Genomic DNA, 24,661 nt, shown 5'->3' on the forward strand with positions numbered 1-24,661 from the left:
TCAGACTCTCCCTTTCTCTTCATTCTCAGGCCTTTTCCCTCCCAGCAGTGGCCGTGCGTACATCAGCGGTTACGACATATGTCAGGACATGGCTCTGATCCGCCGAAGCCTGGGTCTGTGTCCGCAGCACGACGTGCTCTTCGACAACCTGACCGTCCGAGAACACCTGCTCTTCTTCACACAGGTAGATGCAGACCGACGATGTCTGTGTAGATACACAGCTCATCTTCATTATCCATCTTTCATTCACAACATGCTCTATGTGCTGTTTTTCTTGAAAACTTGACTTGTATAAAGTGCAACAGTTTCCATCCACATTATCAGTGACATCATTATAAGTTACGAAAAAAGAAAATAAATTCTGTTCCTTTTTCACATATGAATTAAAAGAAAAGACTTCATTAAAGAGTTAAAAGCCTTCAAACCAAACCAACCAGCTACAAGTGTTATTTTGGTAACACTGAGAGACTATAATACAGTAGTTTTTTAATTAGTTTTTATTTTAGATTGGATTTTTTCGTTTTAATTTTAAAGTAACATTCTATAAAATTTAGCTTTTGGTTATTTTAGTGTAGTTTTTTTGTCTATATGGCTATGTGTTTTATAAAAAAAATTTCAGTTTTTGTTTAGTTATTTAATACAGTGTTTTATATTTTATATTATGTTTTATTTTATATCATTTCAGTTAAAGTTTAAGTAACAGATGTTTTTATGGTTTTAGTTCGAGTTTAATAAACTTTTTAGTAAATTTGCTTGGTGGGTTTTGTTATTCTATTAGGTCTAGATGGTTTTAATCATTTTTTTTTTTTCGGGTTTTAGTAATTTTAATGAATCAAGCCAATCTAAATAAGAAATTTTTCCAAAAAAATTTATATATAGTTGTGAAAGCCTTTTTTTAGTTGTTCTAGTTTTAGCCTAATTATTCTATCCTTGCCAGCTATGAGGTGAATCAAACTTTGATTTAAAGCAGAAAGCTATGTGAAAATTGGACAACAAGACAAAACTTTACAGCTTTAATGAAGGAAAGAGCTATAAACCCATGAAGCACTGTGGATGTAATTCTACTAAAAAACAAAACAATGTAGAAATATGAAATGATTCATTTAGAGTTACTAGTATAAAAACATTTTTTGTTTATTTTGTTGCACAATATGCATGATATATATATATATATATATATATATATATATATATATATATATATATATATATATTAGGGGTGTAACGGTTCACAAAATTCATGGTTCGGTTCGGTACGATACACTGGTGTCACGGTTCGGTTCGGTTCGGTACGTTTTAGATACAGCAAAATGAAAAATTTGGCAGATAAATTTCCTTGATTTTTAAAAAATGTTTTATTTATTAAAACTAACAAAGTATGTTTTTTTTTTTTTTTTTTTACATTGAACAATGATGGAGCTATTATTTACCCATCTTCTATGGTGTTTTCTTAGCAGCATACTGTATAAAACAAAAACAGATCCTTATTAAAAAAAAATGAAAATGTTATATTGCTGTAGTAGTTATGAACAAATACAAAGATGTAACTTTTCATATGGAACTCTATAACTCTTTATATGTGTTTTTACTCAATTGGTTCTCTATAGGGCTTATGTTTTTTGGAACAAAGCAGGAATAGCGGTCTGGCTGAAATGGGCTCGTGAAGGAATATTGTAACGGGGCTCAATTACATTAAGCTCTTAATTCTTAATTCTTAGTTCTTAAAACCTGCGTTTTCCACTACAGGCGCTCCCTCACTCAGTACGCGCTGAAGGCTCGTTGCAAAATGGCTAATGCGTTTAACAGACAAGAAAAGGAAGATCCTCCAATAACCAACAGGTCTGGTGTTTGGGTGCACTTTGGATTCCCTGAAAGCTATAATGGTGATGATAGAATGAATGGTAAAGTCTCATATCCGTGTCTATAACGTTAATGAAGCCTACCAATCTCCGCGGTGATGTCTTTTGCCCTGTTTGAATCCGTTGGAAATGTCTGCCTAATGCTACGGGTATAGTTTGTTGCGTGTATGTTTCTCCTTTTATTCGTCTTTTCCCAGATACTGACACACTAAGGTGATGTCGGTGTAAATGAGTTGACATGTTTCAAGTATTCCCGCTGGTGTTTTTTTTTTTTTTGTATTCCCGCTGGTGTACCCTATGTCATGTAGATGCGACATACCGTTGTTTTTTTATCCACCACTCTCTTGCCATCACCATTATAGCCTAAAGGGAATCAAAAGTGCACCCAAACACCAGACCTGTTGGTTATTGGCCATTGGCCACCGCGTACCGTGCATGAACTGCTCGCTCACTCAGCGCGTACTGAGTGAACGAGCGCCTGACTGAGTAGCCATAAACATATAAGTTGGTGTTTTTTTCTTCTTCAGGGGTGTCAGGGGCGTTGCCTGTTACGTCATTTGGGTTATTGGGCTACCTTGTTGAACGCATATCATTATATTTCACTTTTTTTTTTTTTTTTTATATAATTAATTAGTCCAACAAACCGTTCGGTATACATAATGCGTACCGCGTACCGAACTGAAAGCCTCGTACCGAACGGTTCAATACGAATACGCGTATCGTTACACCCCTAATATATATATATATATACAAATATATAAGTAGTTAGAGAGCGTTTGCTGCGATTCTCTGATTGGTGGAGATTCCTCTGCAGAAAATGTTGTAATGTAGTTATTCACAAGGAATTTGATAACGTTGAAATAATGTTGGACAACTAAAGCATATACAATCCATAAACAATGTCATAGATCATCACGGTATGTCTGTTTCTAAAGCTTTGCAAGTTATTGTTAAAAATCAGTAGCCTGTGGAGAAAACGAATGGCATGTTTACTTCTGAACCCAGCTCTTGCACGGTATTCAGCATTCAGATGGGTCTTCACAGATCTTGTCTCTTCTCTTCAGCTGAAGGGTTATCCTCGCAAAAAGATCCCTGACGAGGTGGACCGCATCCTTCGGATCCTGAATTTGGAGGACAAGCGTAATGCGCGATCCAAAACCCTCTCTGGCGGGATGAAGAGGAAGCTTTCCATCGGCATTGCTTTAATCGGAGACTCAAAGGTCACGCAACACTTTGCATTTCACGCTACATTTTACGTTTAGCAGATGTTTTTCCATTTGTGTTTTGTTTATCCATCTCCATGTTGGATTAGTTTGGATTTTACATCATTACCGTATTTTTCGGACTATAAGTCGCACCTGAGTATAAGTTGCATCAGTCCAAAAATACGTCATGATGAGGAAAAAAACATATATAAGTCGCACTGGACTATAAGTCACATTTATTTAGAACCAAGAACCAAGAGAAAACATTATCGTCTCCAGCCACGAGAGGGCGCTCTATGCTGCTCAGTGGTAGTCTACAGGAGCACTGAGGAGCATAGAGCGCCCTCTCGTGGCTGTAGACGGTAATGTTTTCTCTTAATTAATTTTTTTCTTGCTTCATGTCAAGTTAATTTTGATAAATAAGTCGCACCTGACTATAAGTCGCAGGACCAGCCAAACTATTAAAAAAGTGCGACTTATAGTCCGGAAAATACGGTACGTAAGTTTCCCATTAGCCACTATAATGCTAACACAGTCCATGTGCTTACTCTTATTTGGTTTATTCTCCTGTAGGTGGTGATGCTGGACGAGCCCACCTCAGGAATGGACCCCTCAGCCCGCCGGGCCACCTGGGACCTGCTGCAGGGCGAGAAGCGCGGCCGCACCATCCTGCTGACCACACACTTCATGGATGAGGCCGACCTGCTGGGAGATCGCATCGCCATCATGGCCAGCGGAGAGCTCCAGTGCTGCGGCTCGCCGCTCTTCCTCAAGAACAAATACGGTGAGACCGCCGCAAGATCATGACGGGAACAGAAAGAGGTTCACACAGGACGTTTGTGCAGATGATTATATAAGGGGTGGGAGATGAGATTCAAACTTTTTGTCTGTATAATATCTATTATTTTATGCAGAACCAATCATAGCAGTTGGCATTTACTTCCATTTACTTGAATGCACCTCTCCTGTAAAAACAGACTGTTCTGCAGAAAGGGTCAAAAACAGGACACGAAATAACCTATTACTGCTACATTCTGATGTACAAATCTTGTTTACACTATAAGTGGACCTGAGGGAACATTATAAAATAATAATAATAAAAAAAGGCAGTTCATGACCCATTTAAAAGCAGTGTTTTGCTACTATAAGAGCTTTGCTTCCAGATAGTAGTCTCCAAAAAAAAAAACAAGTATCTGATTTAATCTTGTATTTTTACAGGTGCTGGTTACCACATGGTTATAGTGAAGGATGCGTTTTGTAACGTGTCCGAGATCAGCCGTGTAGTGCACATGTATGTGCCTGATGCCACTCTCGAGAGCAACGCAGGCGCTGAACTCTCCTACATACTGCCCAAAGAGAGCACCAGCCGGTAAGACTGCACTGACTGCACATGCACTGAAACCATACGCCTTGTGCAATGCATTTCAAACAGTGGGAAGAAACATTGTCCACTTTACCTAATTGTGTTGCATGTTTAATACAGAAAAAAAGTAGAGTTTGTCCAGTTTTTTATAAGTGCATGTGCTACAACAACCTCTGATTTGAAGAGATTACATGTTAGACTCAGTAAACAGGAATGCAAACATCAAGGTCTCATCCTCATGGCCTTAAATCAATAACTTTAATTGCACAAACTCTTACAAGAGACAATGACTAATGAAAAAGGGTTTGATGTATTCAGAAAGATGAGGCTAATGAGAATTTTGTCTGGTTCTTGTGAGCTGCTGTAGCGACAGAGAGACTCAATGTACCCACTGATCTGTTTTTTAGTGAAGGTCTCGAAACAACCATCAGCTCTGTTCATCAAACATGTGTTTCTCGTCCCTGACTCACTAAACCACCGTCAGTGAGAGACTAACGGCCTAAAAGCACTTCTTCAAAGCAAAAGTGCATTTGAAAAGGGATTTTATATCATTTTTATTTGTCCTTGTGTTCCTTAAATTATCCAAAATGTTTTAATGGAACCAGGGTCATGTTGTTCACTAAAACTAAAATCTTAAAAAATTACTTGAAATAAAATAAACAGAGACTGAAATAAAATGCTGAATATACATGTATTTAATATTTAAAAGTGTATATATATAAAATAAAAAAATAAACCTAAACTTACCAGTGCAACATTTCTCATTACTTTATCACATTTACAACCAAGTACAAAAATTACTAAAACTGAAACTTTATTTGTATTAACACATACAATTGCTAAAACATTAACATGAAAACAGAAAATATAAAATGATTTCTTTCAAAATATTAACACAAATATAAATGTATCTCTGTGACACTAAAGTAACATTGCATTGAACTAAAAAAGCATTTTATAAAGTTGATCAAGCTCCAAAAATGGGCAAAAGTACCATAAATATATTATAAAAGTAGTCCATAATTGTTCATATTTTGCAAACTATTTTACAGCGCAATCAAAGGGTATTTGTAGACTTCTGATCTAGTTTATTAATAATATATTGACTACTTTTGAGATGCTTCATGCAAGTTTTCAGTGACATTAGCATAATAGGTTTGCATTCTTTTAACTAATAAAAAATAGTATTAAGATGAACATGTATGTGGATGAATTTGGCAGAAGTGATTGATATTCATGTGTGTTGAGGTTTGAGCTGCTGTTTGCTGAGCTGGAGATGAATCGAGATGAGTTGGGCATCGCCAGCTATGGGGCGTCCGTCACCACGATGGAGGAGGTTTTTCTCAGGTACTTCACCACGAATAATAACCAATCTCTAAACATACCTCTTCCCACAGACTTGTCATTTGGCATACTCTTATACTATACTATTATAGTATTTACTATTTTTATTTAATTTTGTAATTTTTAATTTTCACAAAAAATTTTGTGGAAATTGTGTATTATTAAATATTAAGTCATTGTCTTGTGCTGGTTACGTTTATCATTTTTAAAGCTATATTTCTATATAGCTTACAATTTTTTATTCATCTCAAACTTAAGTTAGCTGCCAAGGCATCTCTAATTCTATTTTTTTAAAAGTTTTTCATCAGGTCTTTATTTTATTTCAGTGTTATTCAGTGTTTTTGTCTTACTCTCTTTTAAAATCTCAAAATCACTCCAAAGCTGTGTATTCGTTTAATAATGTCACAAACAAAAGAAAATGCATAAATGCATTATTATTAGCATAATTCAGTCACCTAGCACAGATGATGGCTTTTCTCGTTTACTACATGAGCGTGTTTGATGAAATGTAAAAAAAGCTTGAAATTGAAGTGAAAAGTGTATAGCTGGAAGAAGTTAAACTATTTCAACAGCTACAGTATTGTGTAAACCGTATGCTCCCTGAGAAAGATTTGAACACTGACCGCATGCATCCAGTCCAAAATCATGCCCCGGACTTGAAATGCTCTTTCAGTCTTCTGCGACTTCAAAAAGAAATGCTGAATTAGAAATACGAACGGATTCGTTCAAAAGGGCTGATTTGCATGACTTCTCAACCCTACAGAGAACTGAGAAGTGTGATTTTGCAGGACTCAATTACAGCCCTGTGCTCTGAAAACATACGCTGCAGACCTGTGTCATTCACAAGAGCGCTCTTAACCACTGCTCCTTTTTCCATCCCCTCAACATTTTTCCTAACACTTTTGCAGAGCTCAAGTGTAGTCCTAAATCTTCTGTCCCACTTTAAACAGCCATTAGCTGTAGGTCGTGTTACAGACTGACAGATGCAATGCTATTTCTCCTTCATCTTCATTTTTGTGAACCCTTCTACATTTTACATAACCACTTTTGTGTTGGCACATACAATGGCCGCCCAGCCTTGTCCCAGTAAGGGCCACTCTCTTTTCATGCAGATCCTCCTTTATGTAAGTGTTGGTGTCTTTGTGCTCCCGCTCTCAGGGTTGGGAAGCTGGTGGACTCCAGTCTGGATATTCAGGCCATCCAGCTCCCGGCTCTTCAGTATCAGCATGAGCGGCGGTCACATGACTGGACCATGGACGACTCCAGCAGCATCATGACGGACACGACGGATTTCACTGACAGCGGCACCATGATCTCAGAGGACGGCTCCAACATCAAATTCAACACTGGGGTCAGTCAACAGAAAACCAGTATGGCTAACAAACGGCTACTTATTTGGGCGAAAATCATCTTACAATATTGATTTAGAAATAATATTTGGTAAGATAAGTTAATTAACAAATCATAATATATATATGATTGAGAGTCTCACCAAGGTAGCATTTATTTGATCAGAAATACAGTAAAAAACAGTATTATTTGTGAAATATTATTACAATTTATAATAACTGTTTACTCTTTGAATATATTATAAAAATAAGTTATTCCTGTGATGCACAGCTGAATTTTCAGCATCAGTTTTTTCATCAGATTTGCTGCTCAAAGAAACATTTCGTATTTTTATCCATGTTGAAAACAGTCATGATGCTTCATATTTTGTGGAAACTGTAATACATTCATTTTTTCAGGATTCTTTGAATAGAAAGTTAATAAGAACAGCATTTATGTGAAATAGAAATCTTTAAAATCTTTTATATTTATTTAGAGATGTTATTTATCGGTATCGTTCATTACTGTCTTCCTGTGTTTGTGCTCAGGCCAGGCTCTATATGCAGCAGTTCTACGCTATGTTCCTGAAGAGGGCGCTCTACAGCTGGCGTAACTGGAAGGTGATGGTGGCTCAGTTTCTGGTGCCGCTGGTTTTCACAGTCCTGGCTCTTGTAGTGGCCCGCACCCTCCCTGGAAGCCAAATCACGCCCCTGCTCCGTCTGACGCTGAAACACTATGGCCCTACTCATGTACCCGTGGCTGTAGATGTCGATGCTGGGCCGCTGGCTACAGCTCTGGCTGAGATCTATGCTGCACAGCTGCCTTCCCAGAATGCCATTGCTGCCACTAATATAACAGGTAATAAAAAAACAGATGAAGAAATAAACAGTAGCTGCCTCAAACACATCCTAACCTGTGGTTTGTCTGATCAGATTTGTCAGAGTACGTGCTATATAATGCTGAGATGGAGGGCGGAGCTTTCAATGAGCACTGCGTGGTGGGCGCGGCTTTCAGGAGCCGATCCAGGAAGAACACTGAGGTCATCGGCTACTTCAACAACCAGGGCTATCACACCCCCGCTACAGCGCTCATGCTGGTTGACAACGCTCTCTACAAACTACTAGCTGGACCCGATGCCTCAATCCAGACGGGAAATTACCCCATGCCACGCAACATGTCCGAGACGGCCCAGAGCCAGCTTTCTGAGTATGTTACCTCTCCGAGAGCATTTAGTGCTGTTTGCCAAGTAATAATATCGGTTTAATTTTTTCACATATTCTAACTTTCCATTTTAATGCATAAAAAAATCATGGTAAAAATATATTTTTATTTTATAAAAAAAAAAATCTGCCAGTTGACAGTATTTTCAGATTTATTGAGTGATAATTACAGATCTCAAATTCCCTTTAACGTGTCAATGAATCTAAACAATATATTTTTAATTAAACCTTTATTTATTTATTTTAGAAATTGTTATAATTAGATTCTGTTTATTTGCGATCAAATCATCAAAAATGGCGGTAATAAAATTAATGCAATACATTTTTTTTTTTTACGCAACTAAAAAATCTGTTTAATTATTATTTTAAAATGTCATCAAATTCCCATTTTACAAACTGTTTTATTTTTAGGAATAAGAGCGCTGTACAGTAAAATAATGTTTTAATATAGCGTTTTTATTATTATGAAGGATAATACATTCTACTGTACAGTAGTAATATATTTGTCATAATTTCTTCAAGTTAAACCGAACGAATTTCATGTTTAAACAAGTCTTTTGCTGTTTAATATTCATATACACTGGTCCATATCATCTGTCAGTGTTTATGCATCATGAAAAATCAGCCAGAGGAGTCAGAACAAACCCAGAACCAAGCCTAAGTGAAGTTAACTTGGGACACCTAGTCATTGAGTCGGTATTACATCTTCGTTTTTGTCTCTACAGAGGCCAGACAGGTTTCGCCATCGCTATTAACCTCATGTACGGCATGGCATCATTAGCCAGCACCTTTGCCCTGCTACTCGTCTCGGAGCGATCGGTGAAGTCCAAACATGTGCAGCAGGTCAGCGGGGTCTACCTCTCCAACTTCTGGTTCTCCGCCCTGCTGTGGGACCTCATCAACTTCCTGCTGCCCTGCCTGCTCATGCTGGTCAGTATGAACTTACGGTCCTGGGTTCTGTCAGTGGTTCTTAATCTGGACGCCCATCAGAGTTACAAGGGTGGCAAAAATAATACAAAGAATTCTATAAAATAAGCTAAAAACATATAGTGATTTAAATGCATTGTATATATGAGGGTGCTTTGTTATTTCTAGGTGGTCTTCCGAGTGTTTTCAGTGGAAGCATTTGTAGCTGAGAACCACCTGGTGGACGTTCTGCTTTTGTTGCTTCTGTATGGCTGGGCGGTGATTCCCTTCATGTACCTGCTCAGCTTCCTGTTTTCCACGGCTGCCACGGCCTACACGCGCCTCACCATCTTCAACATCCTCAGCGGCACGGCTACCTTCCTCGCGGTCACCATCATGACCATACCTGGTGAGACGCGCACGCACGCCCGCACTTGCATTTCAGTTGTTGCTAGAATGTGTGTTCACACACCTTGCGTTCTCTTCCCTCAGAGCTAAAGCTAGAAGACATGTCTCACCTTCTGGATAAGATCTTCCTGGTCTTCCCGAATTACTGCTTGGGCATGTCCTTCAGCCAGTTCTACCAGAACTACGAGATCATCACCTTCTGCACCTCCAGCAAGCTGGCCGAGTTCATTTGCAAGTCCTACAGTGAGTGTCTGAAAAAAATCAGCCTGAAAAACCACCTGAGCTGAAAATCATGAGCTCATATCAGCGCAGGTTTAAATCAGTGGAGTTTGGAGCAATTTCTGTGTTGACCTCACGTTTTCTTGTGCTAAACACACTCTACCAAATATAGACAACTTCATTTTACTGAAAAATAACAAATGAAATAATGAAAATGAAAAAAATAAAAGTCCCTGTTAATAAGCCAGTCATTGCGATTGATCCAAAGCATTTAAATGGTTAAATCAGTGGTTGATTTAAATATTATAAAAAAATCTTTAAAAAAGAAAAGCTTCTGTGATCTTCTTGTATACTATCTGTTGGTTTTCTTTTTATATATTATAAAATTAACAAAAGCAAAAAGGCCTCTAACACGAGCATGCTCTACTCTTTTTATCTGTTTTCTTATTATACAATGAATAAAAGTCCTAGCTACGTGTTCTGTGTTTAAGCTAACTGAGACTTGTTATAGCACTTGCATATCAATGCTTCCATTGTCCTCATTTGTTAGTCGCTTTGAATAAAAGCATCTGCTAAATATTGCCATAAATGAAATCTCGATCAACAGCACTGATGTTATTATGACTGACATCACTTAAAAGCAGCTGGCAGTGCATGTGACACACTTAATGTGGACTGGGTAATCATTCTCATAGTCATTTTGGCTGGTCATCTGCAGATATCACGTACCAGGTAAATTACTTTTCCATGGATGAGCCCGGAGTGGGCCGCTTCCTGGTGGCCATGTCCCTACAAGGTGTTGTCTTCATCGCCCTGGTTTTCCTCGTCGAGCTCCGCTGCGTCCACACTCTACTCAACCTCTGCAGGAGACGCAAGAAGGTGGGGACCAATGTAAACACGGGATATAGTGCTCTTATTTGATTGGTTTGAATGCTAACGATCACAGCTGTGTGTGTGTGTGTTTTGGTCAGGTTTTGCTGTTGGCAGAAGAAGCTCTCCAGCCTGAGGACAGAGATGTCGCGGAGGAGAGGAAGAGAGTGATGGATTGCCAGCCGGTGGTTGAGTCAATGGTGGACAGCCCGCTTATCCTACAGGAGCTCTGCAAGGTACGCCGTTCACAAACCAACGTGTGTTCATGTGTTATACCTCAAGGTTTCAATTTCTACCTATAGTTCTCCTAAAGATTATCAGATCACCTTCAGAACATGCTGTGAGAATGCAGTGCTTTACTGTAGTGTCATGCCAGTTCCACTGTATCATTGCCACAATGACCCGAGTGTACGTACAAAACCAGTCGGGTGGCGCCACCTGTTGGCCAAAGTGCTTAAAACATGCAGAAAATCTGTTAAAATCGCTAAATCTCATCTGAATAATTTGTCCCAGAGTCATGCTTCTTGATTAACTAGGATTCATAATTTTTTATGGCCCATTTTATGGGTTTCTGCAAATTTTTTAGATCGTTCTGCAACAACATTTGTCCAGTCTTATTCAAGATTAAGTCATAATCAAAGGAATCCTCACAAAAGCCACTAAATGGGATTTTTGGTTTACAGCTATCTTCTCCAGAAATAAACCGATTGCTGGCAATAATGTTATCAGGATGTGTTGTAGTCTGTCCAGCCATCCATATGATCTGGATGGATTTACAAAGGTTTTACATATCAGTACAAAACTATTATAATTGCCACAATGCACTGAAATGCCATGAAAACTAGGTCAGAGTATCCCCTTCATATAAAAGTCTGAAGTTCTGTAACCAAACAAATCTTTTCCCTCACAAAATAGTTTAAGTTGACTTCTATTTTTTCCCTTTCTCTTGAAGTCTGTGCTTGTGTTTCACTAGGTATATTCAGGCGGGCAGTCGCTGCTAGCGGTGGACCGTTTGTCTTTGGCCGTTGGGAAGGGCGAGTGCTTTGGTTTGCTGGGGTTTAATGGAGCAGGGAAGACTACGACATTCAAAATGCTGACAGGAGATGAAAGCATAACTTCAGGAGATGCCTTTATTGACGGCTACAGCATCCTCCGGGATGTGAAAAAGGTTCGGTATTTTGTTTTCTCATGTTGCCATTTCATGTAAAACATTTCCTTAACTGTACATTTTTAGAGAGGAGATGTTCAAATGTCCTAGTAGGTACAAGTAAATGGTTTAACACAGTATTAAATATGACTTGGCTTCAGGTGCAGCAGAGAATTGGCTACTGTCCCCAGTTTGACGCGGTGCTAGATCACATGACGGGGCGGGAGACCCTGAGCATGTATGCCAGACTGAGGGGCATCCCAGAGAAATACGTCACAGCCTGTGTAGAAAACGTCCTGCGTTCCCTGCTGCTCGAACCTCACGCTGACAAACTCGTCCGCAGCTACAGGTATCAACATGACTCCTGAGAGAAAGTGGATCGATGGATGGATGGATGTGAAGATGAGATGAGATTTGTGGATTTTAAATATGATTTGTGGATTGATATATTTGATCCAATGATGTTAGATATGATTCATGGATGGTTAGATATGATTAATTTAGTAGATGGTTAGATATGATTTGTGGATTATAGATATGATTACCGAATGGTTAGATATGATTCATGGGTGATTAGATATGATTAGTGAATGGTTAGATATGATTCATGGATGGTTAGATATGATAAGTGGATTATAGATATGATTTGTGGATGTTAGATATGATTAATGGATGGTTAGATATGATATGCGGCTAGTAAGATATGATGGATGGATGATGTATAGATAAATATGATGAATGGATAGCTAGTTATGATACATGGATCGTTAGATTGCTGGTTAGATTTGATATATAGATTGTGTTAAATATGAATATGATGATTAGATTTGCATGCATGAAATATTAGATGCGATGGGTTGATTTTTTGGATAAATGCATGAGTGTATATGATGGATTAGTTTATTGAAGCGTAGGGAAATGCTCTGAATGTCAGAAGTTAGGTCATTGGTTTGTTATATGCTGTTTTTGTGTGTATTATAAGTTGTTTATTGACTCCTACACAGTGGCGGTAATAAGAGGAAGTTGAGTGCAGGCATGGCTCTGATCGGTGGGCCGCCCGTGATCTTCCTGGACGAGCCGTCCACTGGCATGGACCCTGTGGCCAGACGGCTGCTGTGGGACGCAATTACACGCACCAGAGAGTCTGGTAAAGCCATCATCATAACCTCCCACAGGTGAGCCACACGTCACCGGACTAGTGCAGATACGGACTGGAAGTGAGACGAAACCAACCGTTTCTCATCCTGTCTCCGCAGTATGGAGGAGTGTGAGGCGCTGTGCACCCGGCTGGCTGTCATGGTGAACGGTCAGTTCAAATGTCTGGGCAGCCCACAGCACCTGAAGAGCAAGTTTGGGAGCGGGTACACGCTGCTGGCGAAGGTCCGCGTGGAGACGGAGTTAGAGGAGATGGACCTTCAGCTCTTCAAAGACTTCATTGAAAGCACCTTCCCAGGTATCTACATGACAAACTTTGTATTTCCGCTGGACAGTGTGACGGCTTTTATAACTTTCATCTGATGGCTCTCGCAGGAAGTTTACTGAAGGATGAACACCATGGAATGGTCCACTATCACCTGACTGACAAAGCTCTCACCTGGGCACAGGTACGTCTCAGACACACGCAGTGCAAACATTGTGATGTTTCAAATAGCATACAACTATTTCTGCAGTATGAACACTGCAAACAGTACGCAAATGCTCTATGTATATAATATCCCCAGACTGACCAAATTGTGACCTTCCCATAATGCAAGGCACGGGACTTGATATTACTTTTCCAGCGTGACAAATAAACAAGAAATGATCTTAGATGCATTTAAAATGATTTTTATTCCATTTAATAGTATTGTTTTATTCAGTTTTAGTTATGTTTTGGATATTTTTTGCACACAATTAAATAATAAATGCACCATAAATGATTAAAATAATAGTTAAAAGGACACCATTCAGCTGTAATGTATAGTTTCCTGACTATATTGGATTAATTACATAATCTAGTTATTGTTTAATATTAAATTGTTTAATATTATTTAAATTTTTTAAATAATCAATTTCCATTTATTTATTTTTTGCAACATAACCACAGTGCACAACTTAACCAATATTTACACATACTCTTTTTCTTGAGATTTTAAAAAAATCTAAAAATCAAACAACAAAAAAATCAGTTTATTATCAATTAGCGTATTTTCCGGACTATAAGTCACACTTTTTTTTTCATAGTTTGGCTGGTCCTGCGACTTATAGTCAGGTGCGACTTATTTATAAAAATTAATTTGACATGAACCAAGAGAAATTAACCAAGAGAAATGAACCAAGAGAAAACATTACCGTCTCCAGCCGCGAGAGGGCGCTCTATGCTGCTCAGTTCTCCTGTAGTCTACACTGAAGACATAGAGCGCCCTCTCGTGGCTGTAGACGGTAATGTTTTCTCTTGGTTCTTGGTTCTAAATAAAGGCGACTTATAGTCCGGTGCAACTTATATTTGTTTTTTTCCTCATCATGACGTATTTTTGGACTGATGCGACTTATACTCAGGTGCGACTTATAATCCGAATAATACGGTAATTCACATTATTTATTCATTATCTCATAAAATGCGAACAGTTCACAGTTTTGGTTTCACTTTCACTGTTGAACAAGCTAAAGAAGCATTTTAAATGCATTTGAATGGATTTTGAATGCCTCTGAGGTTGTTTCTGGTTCTGCTGTCACATGTGAAATGGAATTTCAAGTTGAATTGTAGAAAAATGCACAGTTCGGCAAATGTCTTAAATGCACGAACGCATTTCTGTGTCTTTATTTCCCAGGTTTTTGGTGTTCTAGAAACAGCCAAAGAGAAGTACAGCATCGAGGACTACTGCGTCAGTCAGATCTCTCTGGAGCAGGTGTTCCTCAGCTTCGCCCAGTTCCAGCACTGCGCCGAGGCCTGCAGGAAATGACACGCTCAAGCACTAAAGGGGCGGAGCTCCTCGATCTGACCTTTACCCGACGAGTCAGAGGTACAGCCTGGGACCACTGGACATTACTCAGGTGTCTCTCTTCACACACACATCTCTGACAGGATCATACGTACGTAACACACACTTCCAGACAGGACCACTAACCCGAGCTCTCCGCCAGTAGAGTGTTTATTTCAAGTCTGTGTGTGTGTTTCAACGGGACGTTCATCATACCATCAGAAACAGTCTTTGATTTTTAATTGGTGGGTCTGCGCACCAAAAAGAAAAGACGTTTGTTTATCATCTGATGGGATCTCTCATGTGTGCACTTGTGTACGAATGCTGTGTTATTTATAAAAGTCTTTTTTTGTTTTGTTTCTCCTCACCCGTTTTCTACTGCGGTCTCAATACTGAAGGTACATGCGCTTCGCCCCTCTCCTGATAGCATATGCAAAATAAGGCCAGAAATATAGGAAAATACGATGTCCAAAAACATGATATAAAAGCTGCTTCTTTGGGATTTGCAATGTTGTAGAATAGAACATTTACAAGAAAAGTTGCTGAACATGAATGTATAAATTTGATAGAATACCTTTAAGGAATTTATACAATAGATTTATTAGCATTTATCTAGGCATCTATACTCAGCTATTTGATAGAAATCAAATTTATCTTTCAAAAAAAAAAAAAAAGAAATCGTTCCAAGTAATATAGCTATTAGTGTATGTCAGAATAAAGGCACTTTTAATTTTTTTTGGCTGCTAGATTTTTCAATGAGACCACAGATGTTTTAATGTTCGTCCCATCACATTTCCAGTTATCATTCTTGCCGGTGTGACATTTCTTCTCCAGATTGTGACAATGGAGGATTTTTGCGCTTTGTGTAATTTCACAGGTGACCACTAGAGGACGGACAGTGCACTTTTTTTCCTTTTTTTACATCTAGATCAAACTGAATTTGTCGTTAGATACACTAAATGTCCACTTGTGTGATTCTGTCACCGAGCAGAAACCACAAGCTTTTTTTATTTTTTATTATTATGTTATCTTGCACTACTGATGTGGACCAATTCATGCAACTTCACCGAATCCATGAAAGAGCTCACATGAAGAATTACAAGTCTGGAGGGGTTTAACGTAAGATTAGCTGTCTGTAAAATCATTTTTGTTTTCCAGATTCATGTTGACGAGGCTCAGTGACCCTCAGGTCAGGCTGCTAATCTCATTCCTGCATTGTTTATGCTAGATTTCCTCTTAGTCATTTAGACTTCGTTGAACATGATTGGACATCATTACCATGATTTAAAACGAGAGCAGCTGGGCTTCCCTTCCAGACCGTGCCATCATCACTCTGACCATGTTTCCGTCCACGTTCATGTGAACTGAATGTATTTCGTAGTGAAGGAAGTAAACAATCGAACACACTGACGTACTGTAGATAAACAGGGCTTGACATCGTTTCTTTTCTATGGTTTTGTGGTTGATCGGTGTGTTTTGCACAGTGCTCTCTGGCTGTCGTGTCTGAACTGCTTGTTCGAAATATTGCATTTTGAGAATCGCGAAGACAAACTTGGGAATGTTATTAATGATGCCAATGTTGATTTCACATGGTCAAATGTATGCCATATTGCAAAAAAGGGAATTTACCTTGTAATCTTGTGTACTGTATCACTAAATGAACCTTGTGAGAAATATAAGTATCACCATTTCCTTTTTTATTAAATCTGCCTTATGCGAAGGAATCGTGTTATGGAGTCTTTTTTCTCTTCATATAGATTGTGTTCCCAATCACACACTGATGACTCATTTCTGCAGTAATTTACAGCTAAATCTAGCAAACCTTTCCAGCTCCGAGCCCATTATGTAATCCAGATAAACCAGCTGTCGACAGTTCAGGTGTGGAAACTACTTTTATTATATATACTAATATTTTTCTTTTAGTGTATATACATTTCCGTAATTATTTTCATGACATATTCCATATTACACCCATATATTTTAGTGGTTAAAAACAATTTCTCCATACCTTTTGCTTTCGGCATCAGTGTATTCAGTGACTTTATTAACCGTATCAGAAGGCGTAAGAGTGGTGTTAGCATTGCTCTGGAGAAGAAGAAAAAAAGAGGCTAGAGTTAATTCAATAGAGTTCAATGAGTAGCTTACATAACTTGAAATAAAAAGGTATACTGGGTCAGTACCCTAAGGTACAGAACCTAAAAGATAAATCTTTGTATCTTAATTACCCCTAAATGCTGCAAACGAGGGTCTTAAAGGTATAGTAGCATATTTCCAAAGAGTTTCACCCCAGTTAGTGTGTGTGTGTGTGTTTTTTTTTCTTTTCTGTGAGTGTATGAGTTAAAAACACTACAATAGTTGCACTATTTAATGCCATTATTTATCTTGAGCTTTTGTGTTCTCAGAGCTGTTAGCGCTGGTGTGTACGAATGTAAACATGACATGTTACAGCCTCTGTGTTCCTGTCAACCCCTGACACAGTTAGCAGTAAAAGCTAATCATCCTCAGACAGGTGAAGGTTCAGCCATGAGAAAGGAGGACAGAAGTCAATGCTGCTTTCACTACAGCGGCAACAAAAGGTATTTAAGTCACTTATAAATGTGTGAACTACTTGTGCTTCACAATCTTTTCTCTTCACGAACTCTTCATCCTAAAAATATCTTTGAATCGGCTGTTTTTAATTTAATTGATTATAATTTATAGCTTTTTTTCATTTTACGTAGTAGATATTTTTTGGTGGATGTTGCGCAATGTTTAATTACCTTGAGTCTGATCTGATCTACATTGAAACAGCTGTGTAATTTAGTGATGAAGCATTACTCCTCACACATTTGGCTGTCAATATATCAGGCCAAACAAACCGTGAAACTGACCGGAGGTAACTTTCCCTCAACCTGCTGAGAATTAATACTCTATACTAGCTTTTATTGCCATTTATTGAAGCCATATACAGTTGGTTACTGTTTGTTTTACTGCCAGTATCTGAACATCAGAACATCGAAAAATGATTAACACAACAACAAGCAGAACAGGAAGAGTGTTACATTTTTCTTATAGTTTGAGTGTTTGGTTCATAAATGTCTTTTACAATTCTCTGCACAAAACTTTGGAATCTTGTTTCCAACACGTTTTTTTTTTATTCTTATGTATTTCATAGTATAGATTTTTCATTCACAATTCTGACTTTTGCAAGTAAAAAAATTATGCTTGGAGAAAAGTCTCTTAATTGCAAATATAAAATTTTGAGAAAAAAATGAATTTGTATTTTTTATCTTGTAATTCTGATTTATTTCTGTTTATAAGTGACATGCACTTTAGTGCACTTTAGTTATGTCTGTCAGTTTAAATCCTCAATCTCTTTAAATCAGGATGAATTCTGATTTGCTGTCTGTTTTCATAGTCAGTTCATCAGCTGCAAAAAAAAAAAAAGAATGTTCTGAAACGGATTCCAACAGCATGGTTCCCCTGTATCTTTATCACTGTAGTTGGTGTGGATTCTGTTATTATTTAAAATGTAAAAAATTTTAAAATGATATCAAGTTTTCATCCTTGGTGTGAATGGGTCTTTATTCTGGTGAATGTGTATTTATTGTAGTCTGGGTTTTTAAGAACAAGCATGTGTGACCCATTTTTGGGAGCTGTTTTGATTGACATGACACATCTGAGGGAATGATGCATTTCCTAATCAGTGAAAACAGGTTTGGAGTCAATCCAAATTGAAGTGTGACAGAGGTGAGAGATGCACTCATGAACTTTGTGCTAACAGGATGTGTGTGTGTGTGGGCAGTGTGGCTGATTGTTATTGTAAAGATAATAATATATGTGTGTGTATTTATATAAAAGATCCATGACATTACTGTGTTTTTTGCTAATTGCTTATGTTTCGGCATTAAATGTTAATTGGTATAAACTGAGCATGCTTAAGAATTCTGGTGGCAGCCAGTCAAACCCAATTTGACCCAAAGGAGCCTAAAATATGCTAAATATGATCTAGTTATGTGCAATAATGCATGTTCATATAAACCGATTGCAAAACCAACACCACGGTTAACTGTAAAATTATGTGTCTTCAAAGTGCATCCACAAATGTTAGTGATCAGTGAATTTTCTTTCCATTTCCAGGTTAAAGTAAGATTTTCGAAGTGTCTGACATAACCATACCAGCTCTGTATTATCTATTGGTTTCTTTGATTTACAGGATTCCATTAGAATCACATGGTGGCATTCTAGTAAAACCACATGGAGAATATCACTTCAGCAAAAAGGTACAAAGCTGTAACTGGGGTGGGATCAGTACAAAAGTAGCTAAAAGATACCCCTAAAGATTCTGCCCCTAAAAAAACAACAACACCCTTGCTTTGTGTATTGCATTAGGCTAACTGAGACTTTTTATAACACTTGCATTTTATTGTTCTTTAGTTGATTTGATTGAAGTCTGCTGGATAAGTGTCTGCTAAATGACTAAATGTAAATGGTACATATTTGTATTTTAAGTGTACATATTAGCACCTTTTGAAAGGATGCCGCTTCCATTGACAGTTTTGTAACTTTTCTCTGAGAGAGCATGGGTTGAAAAGACAGATATACTAATTCCACTATTGTATGCCATTCATTTACCTTGAGCTTGTGTTCTTGAACCTGTTAGCACTCGTGCATAAGAATGTTACGGCCTCCATTTTCCTTTCAGCCCCTGACACAGTTAGCAATAAAAGCTAATCATCTTCAGACAGGTGAAGGTTCAGCCCTGAGAAAGGAGGACGAATGCCAACTCATTTTTCACTATAACAGCAACAAAGGTATTTAAATCACTTAGAAATATGTGAACATTGCTGCATGAAAACACCATGTCTTTTTGTATCAGCTATCAACATGATCCGGTAATTATTTGACTGACAAGACGAAATGTTGCATCAGGTCTATGAAAACGTCTGAAGTGACTCCAAATTGAAGTGTTGCAGAGGTGAGAGATGCACTCATGAACTTTGTGCTAACAGGATTTGTGTGTGACAAAACTCTGCACTAGGAACTAATTCTAACCTTAATTGTGTTAGCATTATGTTAATAACATACACATTTTTGTTAGCATTATGCTACAAACATGCTTACACAATTAGCATGTTGTTAACATGAAATTAGCATGTTTTAACAAGATGGCAACATGTTTAGCATGATGCTAGCAACATGCTAACGTGATTAACATGTTGTTGTCATGAAATAAGCAAGATTAGCATGTTGCTAGAAGGTTTTAACAAGATGTTAACGTGTTTAAGTTGAATTATGTGCAAATGTATTTTTTCAATTACACATTCACACATTTACACAAACTGCCTGAATATCGCAGCACATCTTAAAGCTTATTTAGAGAAATGTGTTAATCCTAAATACATTTTTTTTATAAAGTTTATAATATATATAAAATAAATAAAAGAGCTCAAAACTATTTTTCAATTTAAACGTTACTCATCTGAACACAATACAAGGTGGCGGTAGGTGAGAGGTTACGCAGGTTTTAAGTTGAATAAAGGTCACAGACCTCTGTGTGTCATAGTTCAGATGTGCTCATTATTTGCTGACTGTTGTACTATTCAATTGTAGACAATATCGCAATATTTAGTGCATATATAAACCAAAAAGCATGCAACGGTATTAGTGCAAAGAATGTATTAAATCTAAACTTTGTCTTTCATGGCCCTTTATATTATATAACATCATACGTATGTTTTATATTCCTGTCCTGTATTAACATGCTGATGAAGATTTGTAATTCATCACAGCCTTTCACATACTGTACATGCTGACTGCACAAACCTGTTCTTCTCATGGATTTAAAAAAAATGTTTAGAATTAGACTTAGACTTAAAAACATTAAAATTCTAATAGTAGCCTAACATTTTGAGAGTTGTTTGTAAATGTCTTCGTATTCTCCAGCTGTCTAAAACCTACGGGAACATATTCCAAGTGTTTCTTGGTTCCAAAAAAACGGTGGTCTTAGTTGGATACAAAACCGTCAAAGAAGCTCTAGTGAACCAGGCTGAAGAGTTCGGTGAGAGAGATATTGGAGCTAGTTTCAGGATAATGAATGATGAGCATGGTAGGATTCTTCTTATTTTTTTTCTGCAACAAATGAATGTTGCAAGAAATGCAAGACATTTGACAAAACATTAGAAAAGGTGTTGCACAAGCATTCAGATCTTCATGGGCTCTCAGGGCCAATGAAATATACTCTAATGTGTATGACTACTGAAAAAAAAAAGGTTTTCTTTAAATTTGCCAAAATATGAGCTGATTATAAGGATGTATATAACATTTGGTGGGAACCAGCCAGTTTAATAAAAAAAAACACTTCGCTCTCAGCAACCTGCGGGACTTTGGGATGGGAAAAAGAGGAAGTGAAGAGAAAATCAGTATCTGAAAGGAGAGTTTGATAAGTTTGAAGGTACAAGCTGAGAAACACACATGCAATCATGCTCTTAGTTTCTAAGATCCATTGAGAGACGGTTTGTTGTTTCCTCTTCACAGGGAAACCCTTCGACACGACACAGCCTGTGAACTACGCCGTGTCAAACATCATCTCATCTATCGTGTACGGCAGCAGATTTGAATACACAGACCCTCAGTTCACTGAAATGGTTGACAGAGCAAACGAAAACGTTCGGGTTGGTGGATCGACTTCAATGATGGTAATTATGATTTATATGTTAACTAGAGTTAATTAAATGAAAATTGTAAAATGTATTATTTACACACGGGACCTGTTTTGCAGTTCTGTATAAAGCACTCAAATTAAACTTAAACAGATCACACATTTACAGCAGATTTATTTCATTCATATTTGAAAGTCATAATCTAAATATGATTTTCATTTACAATAATCAAAACTAAAATTTAGCGTTAGTCCTACGATATCCTGGTTCTTGGCTCATTGGCTCAAGAACAGTTCAGTCTGGATCACTCTGACTTGAATACTGAATCAAAACTTGAGAACAGCTGCAATCAAAACAATCCAATTTTCCAATGAATCTTTGAGTGTGAATTTGCGAAGTTAACTGAAATCAATCAGCTCGTTCATGAATCAAGACGTTTCCCATCTTTGCATCTTTGATGAACATGTCACTAAGTATCTCTTGTCTCTCATTGCCCATTTCTAGCTGTACAACATATTTCCATGGTTGGGTCCATTCCTGAAAAACAAAAAGATTATTATACACAATATTCTGCAAAACAGACAACAGATGATGAATTTGATCAATGGGCTTCTGGATACTCTGAATCCACACGATCGCAGAGGATTTGTTGACTCTTTTCTCATCCGTAAACAGAGCGAAGAGGTACTCGCATTTTTTTTTTCTTTTATTTTTTTGCTTATTGCATCTTCACTTATGATTCTCTTTACTGTAAATTAACACTGAAGATGAAAATCATCAGTTTTCACAAGATCTGAATAAGTCTACTGTCATTTTGGGTTTATTAGTGTATTCATTCTAATGAGTTTTTAGCTTAGTGAATAAACATAGAAAATAAAAACTGAATTAATATGCATTTTGTGGATTGCATTTGACAGAAATCTGGCAAGAAAGACTCGTACTTTCACCAGGACAATCTTATAATGAGTGTGACAAATCTCTTTGTTGCTGGTACTGACACCACAGGAACGACTCTGCGCTGGGGTTTGATGCTCATGGCCAAATATCCTCATATACAGGGTAAAAACACAGTCATGTACAGTTTTTACTAATTCTTTAATTCAGTGGTGTCCAAAGGATGTTTTGTATTTGTGTGCAGATCGAGTTCAGGAGGAGATTGACAGAGTGATCGGTGGACGTCAGCCAGTGGTGGAAGACAGAAAGAAATTACCATACACAGATGCTGTGATCCATGAAACTCAAAGACTGGCAAACATAGTACCCTTGAGTCTACCACATGTCACCACCTGTGATGTTACCTTCAATGGATACTTCATCAAGAAGGTCCGTCAGAAGAATTAATATGTATAAGACCTATTGAAGATATCATGTGCATCCTGAACATTAAGGTTTTGGTCTTTTCTCCATTTTTTTAGGGCACCACTGTAATTCCTCTGCTGATGTCAGTTCTGAAGGATCCAAGCGAATGGGAAAAACCAAACAGTTTTTACCCAGAACACTTCCTTGATGAGAAGGGCCAGTTTGTCAAAAGAGATGCTTTCATGCCCTTTTCTGCAGGTAAAGTACATCTTCAGCTCAAGGCTGTAAACATGTTCAGGGGACTGAAGCAATTTTAGATAATAATGGTCTTTTTTATTTGAAGGAATTATAGAAAAAGAATGGAAACCAGTACAATCACTAACATTTATTATAAAGCAATGCTTTTGAACTATTTGAGGCAGACCAGCCAATTGATCAGCGGCCCTCCAGCTCCCAATAGCTCTGATCCAAAACCTGTTGTGCTGCCTACCTAGACGACATTTTAAACAGACAATTCAACTGTCTCTCTCTCTCTCTCTCTCTCTCTCTCATATTCAGGACGCAGGGTTTGTCTCGGAGAGAGTTTGGCCAGGATGGAGCTCTTCCTGTTCTTCACCTCACTTCTTCAGAGCTACCGCTTCACAACTCCACCTGGAGTATCTGGAGATGAGCTGGATCTCAAAGGAGTAGTAGGAATAACTTTGAATCCATCCCCACACAAGCTGTGTGCGATCAGACGCTCATGATTCAAGAAAATAAAATCAGAAAACACAGAAACAACCTCATTGTAGCATTTTTTTTTTACACTCATTTTACAGTGCTTGTTCTTCTGAGTAAATGCATATACATGTAAAAAAAAATTGGGGATTATAGAACTTCTTAGACAATTGTAGTAATGGAAAATAAACTTTCTGTGCTGCTAGATTATAAATCAATAATTGATGTAACTTATTGTACAGAGAAATAAAAATTATTTTAATTTGTGTTTAAATAGAGCACAATTGCAACCTTCCTGTGCCTAGTGGAAAGAAGCACGAGGGCTCTTATACAGAGCTTGTGCAAAGAGCATTTGCATGGAAGCATCACGTGTTTTATCTCACAAATAAAATCTTTTGAAGCAAGCATTGTATTTAGCATATTATTGTATAAAGTGATGTAAGAGCTCTTCTTTATTTTCAGCATATTGCAATTTAATTGAGGTCCTTTCACACGTGCTGGGAAGAAATCAAAATGGATACAGTTTCAGCCTAGTTTTACTGTCCACCGATCCTGTTCCACAATGCTTCTGTGCTTAAATGTGAGGTTTTAATAAAGTTGAAGTAAAATGTTTTTCAATTACACATTCATAGTTACACCAACTGCCTGAATGCAAACCAGTGCTTTTTAAAGCTGTCACTGACAGTTTGACAAATTTAGGTGAAGTTCAAACTTTGGTTTTAATTCTCAAGTAAACTGATTACTTGTCTGTGTCTGATTTAATTCTTATAACATTTAAAACATATATATAAAAACAATTAATAAAAAAGCTTCAAACCTTTTTGATTAAAGATAGACGTTACTCATCTGAACACAAAACAAGGTGGTGGTGGGTGAGAGGTTATGCAGGTTTTAAAGTTAAATAAAGGTCACAGACCTCTGTGTGACATAGTTCATATGTGCTCATTATTTGCTGACTATTGTCAATTGTAGACAATATCTCATACTGTATGTAAACCAAAAAGCATGCAATAATATTTAACAAAGATTGTTAAACCTGCTCCTTTGCTTTTATGGCTTTATTGCTTGAATAATGTTCCTGTCCTGTTTTAACATGCTGAATAAAGATTAATAATTCATCACAGCCTGTCACATGACCACACAAACCTGTTCTTCTCATGGATTAAAAAAAAAA

The 24,661-nt window shown here is 37.6% G+C and overlaps 2 protein-coding genes across 3 annotated transcripts in view; both read left to right on the plus strand.

The window, feature by feature from the left end:
* LOC113067741 (ATP-binding cassette sub-family A member 3-like) overlaps nt 1-16,550 on the plus strand; it is a 41,859-nt gene extending 25,309 nt beyond the window's left edge. The window contains exons 13-31 of the mRNA XM_026240191.1: nt 30-184; nt 2,924-3,079; nt 3,638-3,848; nt 4,283-4,433; nt 5,676-5,774; nt 6,930-7,122; nt 7,649-7,958; nt 8,033-8,306; nt 9,046-9,250; nt 9,416-9,635; nt 9,719-9,877; nt 10,572-10,732; nt 10,825-10,959; nt 11,697-11,891; nt 12,032-12,219; nt 12,875-13,045; nt 13,127-13,323; nt 13,401-13,474; nt 14,681-16,550. Coding sequence (XP_026095976.1) covers nt 30-184; nt 2,924-3,079; nt 3,638-3,848; nt 4,283-4,433; nt 5,676-5,774; nt 6,930-7,122; nt 7,649-7,958; nt 8,033-8,306; nt 9,046-9,250; nt 9,416-9,635; nt 9,719-9,877; nt 10,572-10,732; nt 10,825-10,959; nt 11,697-11,891; nt 12,032-12,219; nt 12,875-13,045; nt 13,127-13,323; nt 13,401-13,474; nt 14,681-14,812 — 3,386 coding nt within the window. The 3' untranslated portion in view covers nt 14,813-16,550. The remainder of the gene's footprint in view (nt 1-29; nt 185-2,923; nt 3,080-3,637; nt 3,849-4,282; nt 4,434-5,675; nt 5,775-6,929; nt 7,123-7,648; nt 7,959-8,032; nt 8,307-9,045; nt 9,251-9,415; nt 9,636-9,718; nt 9,878-10,571; nt 10,733-10,824; nt 10,960-11,696; nt 11,892-12,031; nt 12,220-12,874; nt 13,046-13,126; nt 13,324-13,400; nt 13,475-14,680) is intronic.
* A 1,832-nt stretch (nt 16,551-18,382) lies between these two features.
* On the plus strand, nt 18,383-24,068 carry LOC113067743 (cytochrome P450 2K4-like). 2 transcript variants are annotated; one of them, XM_026240193.1, is made up of 8 exons: nt 18,383-19,787; nt 20,756-20,918; nt 21,347-21,507; nt 21,976-22,155; nt 22,389-22,530; nt 22,610-22,794; nt 22,887-23,028; nt 23,329-24,068. In XM_026240193.1, exons 2-8 carry the CDS (start codon nt 20,903-20,905, stop codon nt 23,514-23,516), a joined length of 1,014 nt encoding a protein of 337 aa, XP_026095978.1. In that variant the 5' UTR covers nt 18,383-19,787; nt 20,756-20,902; the 3' UTR covers nt 23,517-24,068. The 2 variants fall into 2 exon arrangements, with proteins under 2 accessions (XP_026095978.1, XP_026095980.1); XM_026240195.1 differs by lacking the exon at nt 20,756-20,918 and having other exon boundaries at nt 19,039-19,787.
* Nucleotides 24,069-24,661: the final 593 nt, after the last annotated feature.

Source organism: Carassius auratus, linkage group LG28B (assembly GCF_003368295.1).
Source record: "Carassius auratus strain Wakin linkage group LG28B, ASM336829v1, whole genome shotgun sequence".
In the NCBI taxonomy this organism is placed as follows: Eukaryota; Metazoa; Chordata; class Actinopteri; order Cypriniformes; family Cyprinidae; genus Carassius; species Carassius auratus.

What these genes read in the sequence shown, in the direction of transcription:
- LOC113067743 (XM_026240193.1), top strand. An exon ending in ATGGATACTTCATCAAGAAG is followed by an intron (nt 22,795 to 22,886) that starts GTCCGTCAGAAG and finishes CCATTTTTTTAG; the next exon opens with GGCACCACTGTAATTCCTCT. An exon ending in TTTCATGCCCTTTTCTGCAG is followed by an intron (nt 23,029 to 23,328) that starts GTAAAGTACATC and finishes TCTCATATTCAG; the next exon opens with GACGCAGGGTTTGTCTCGGA.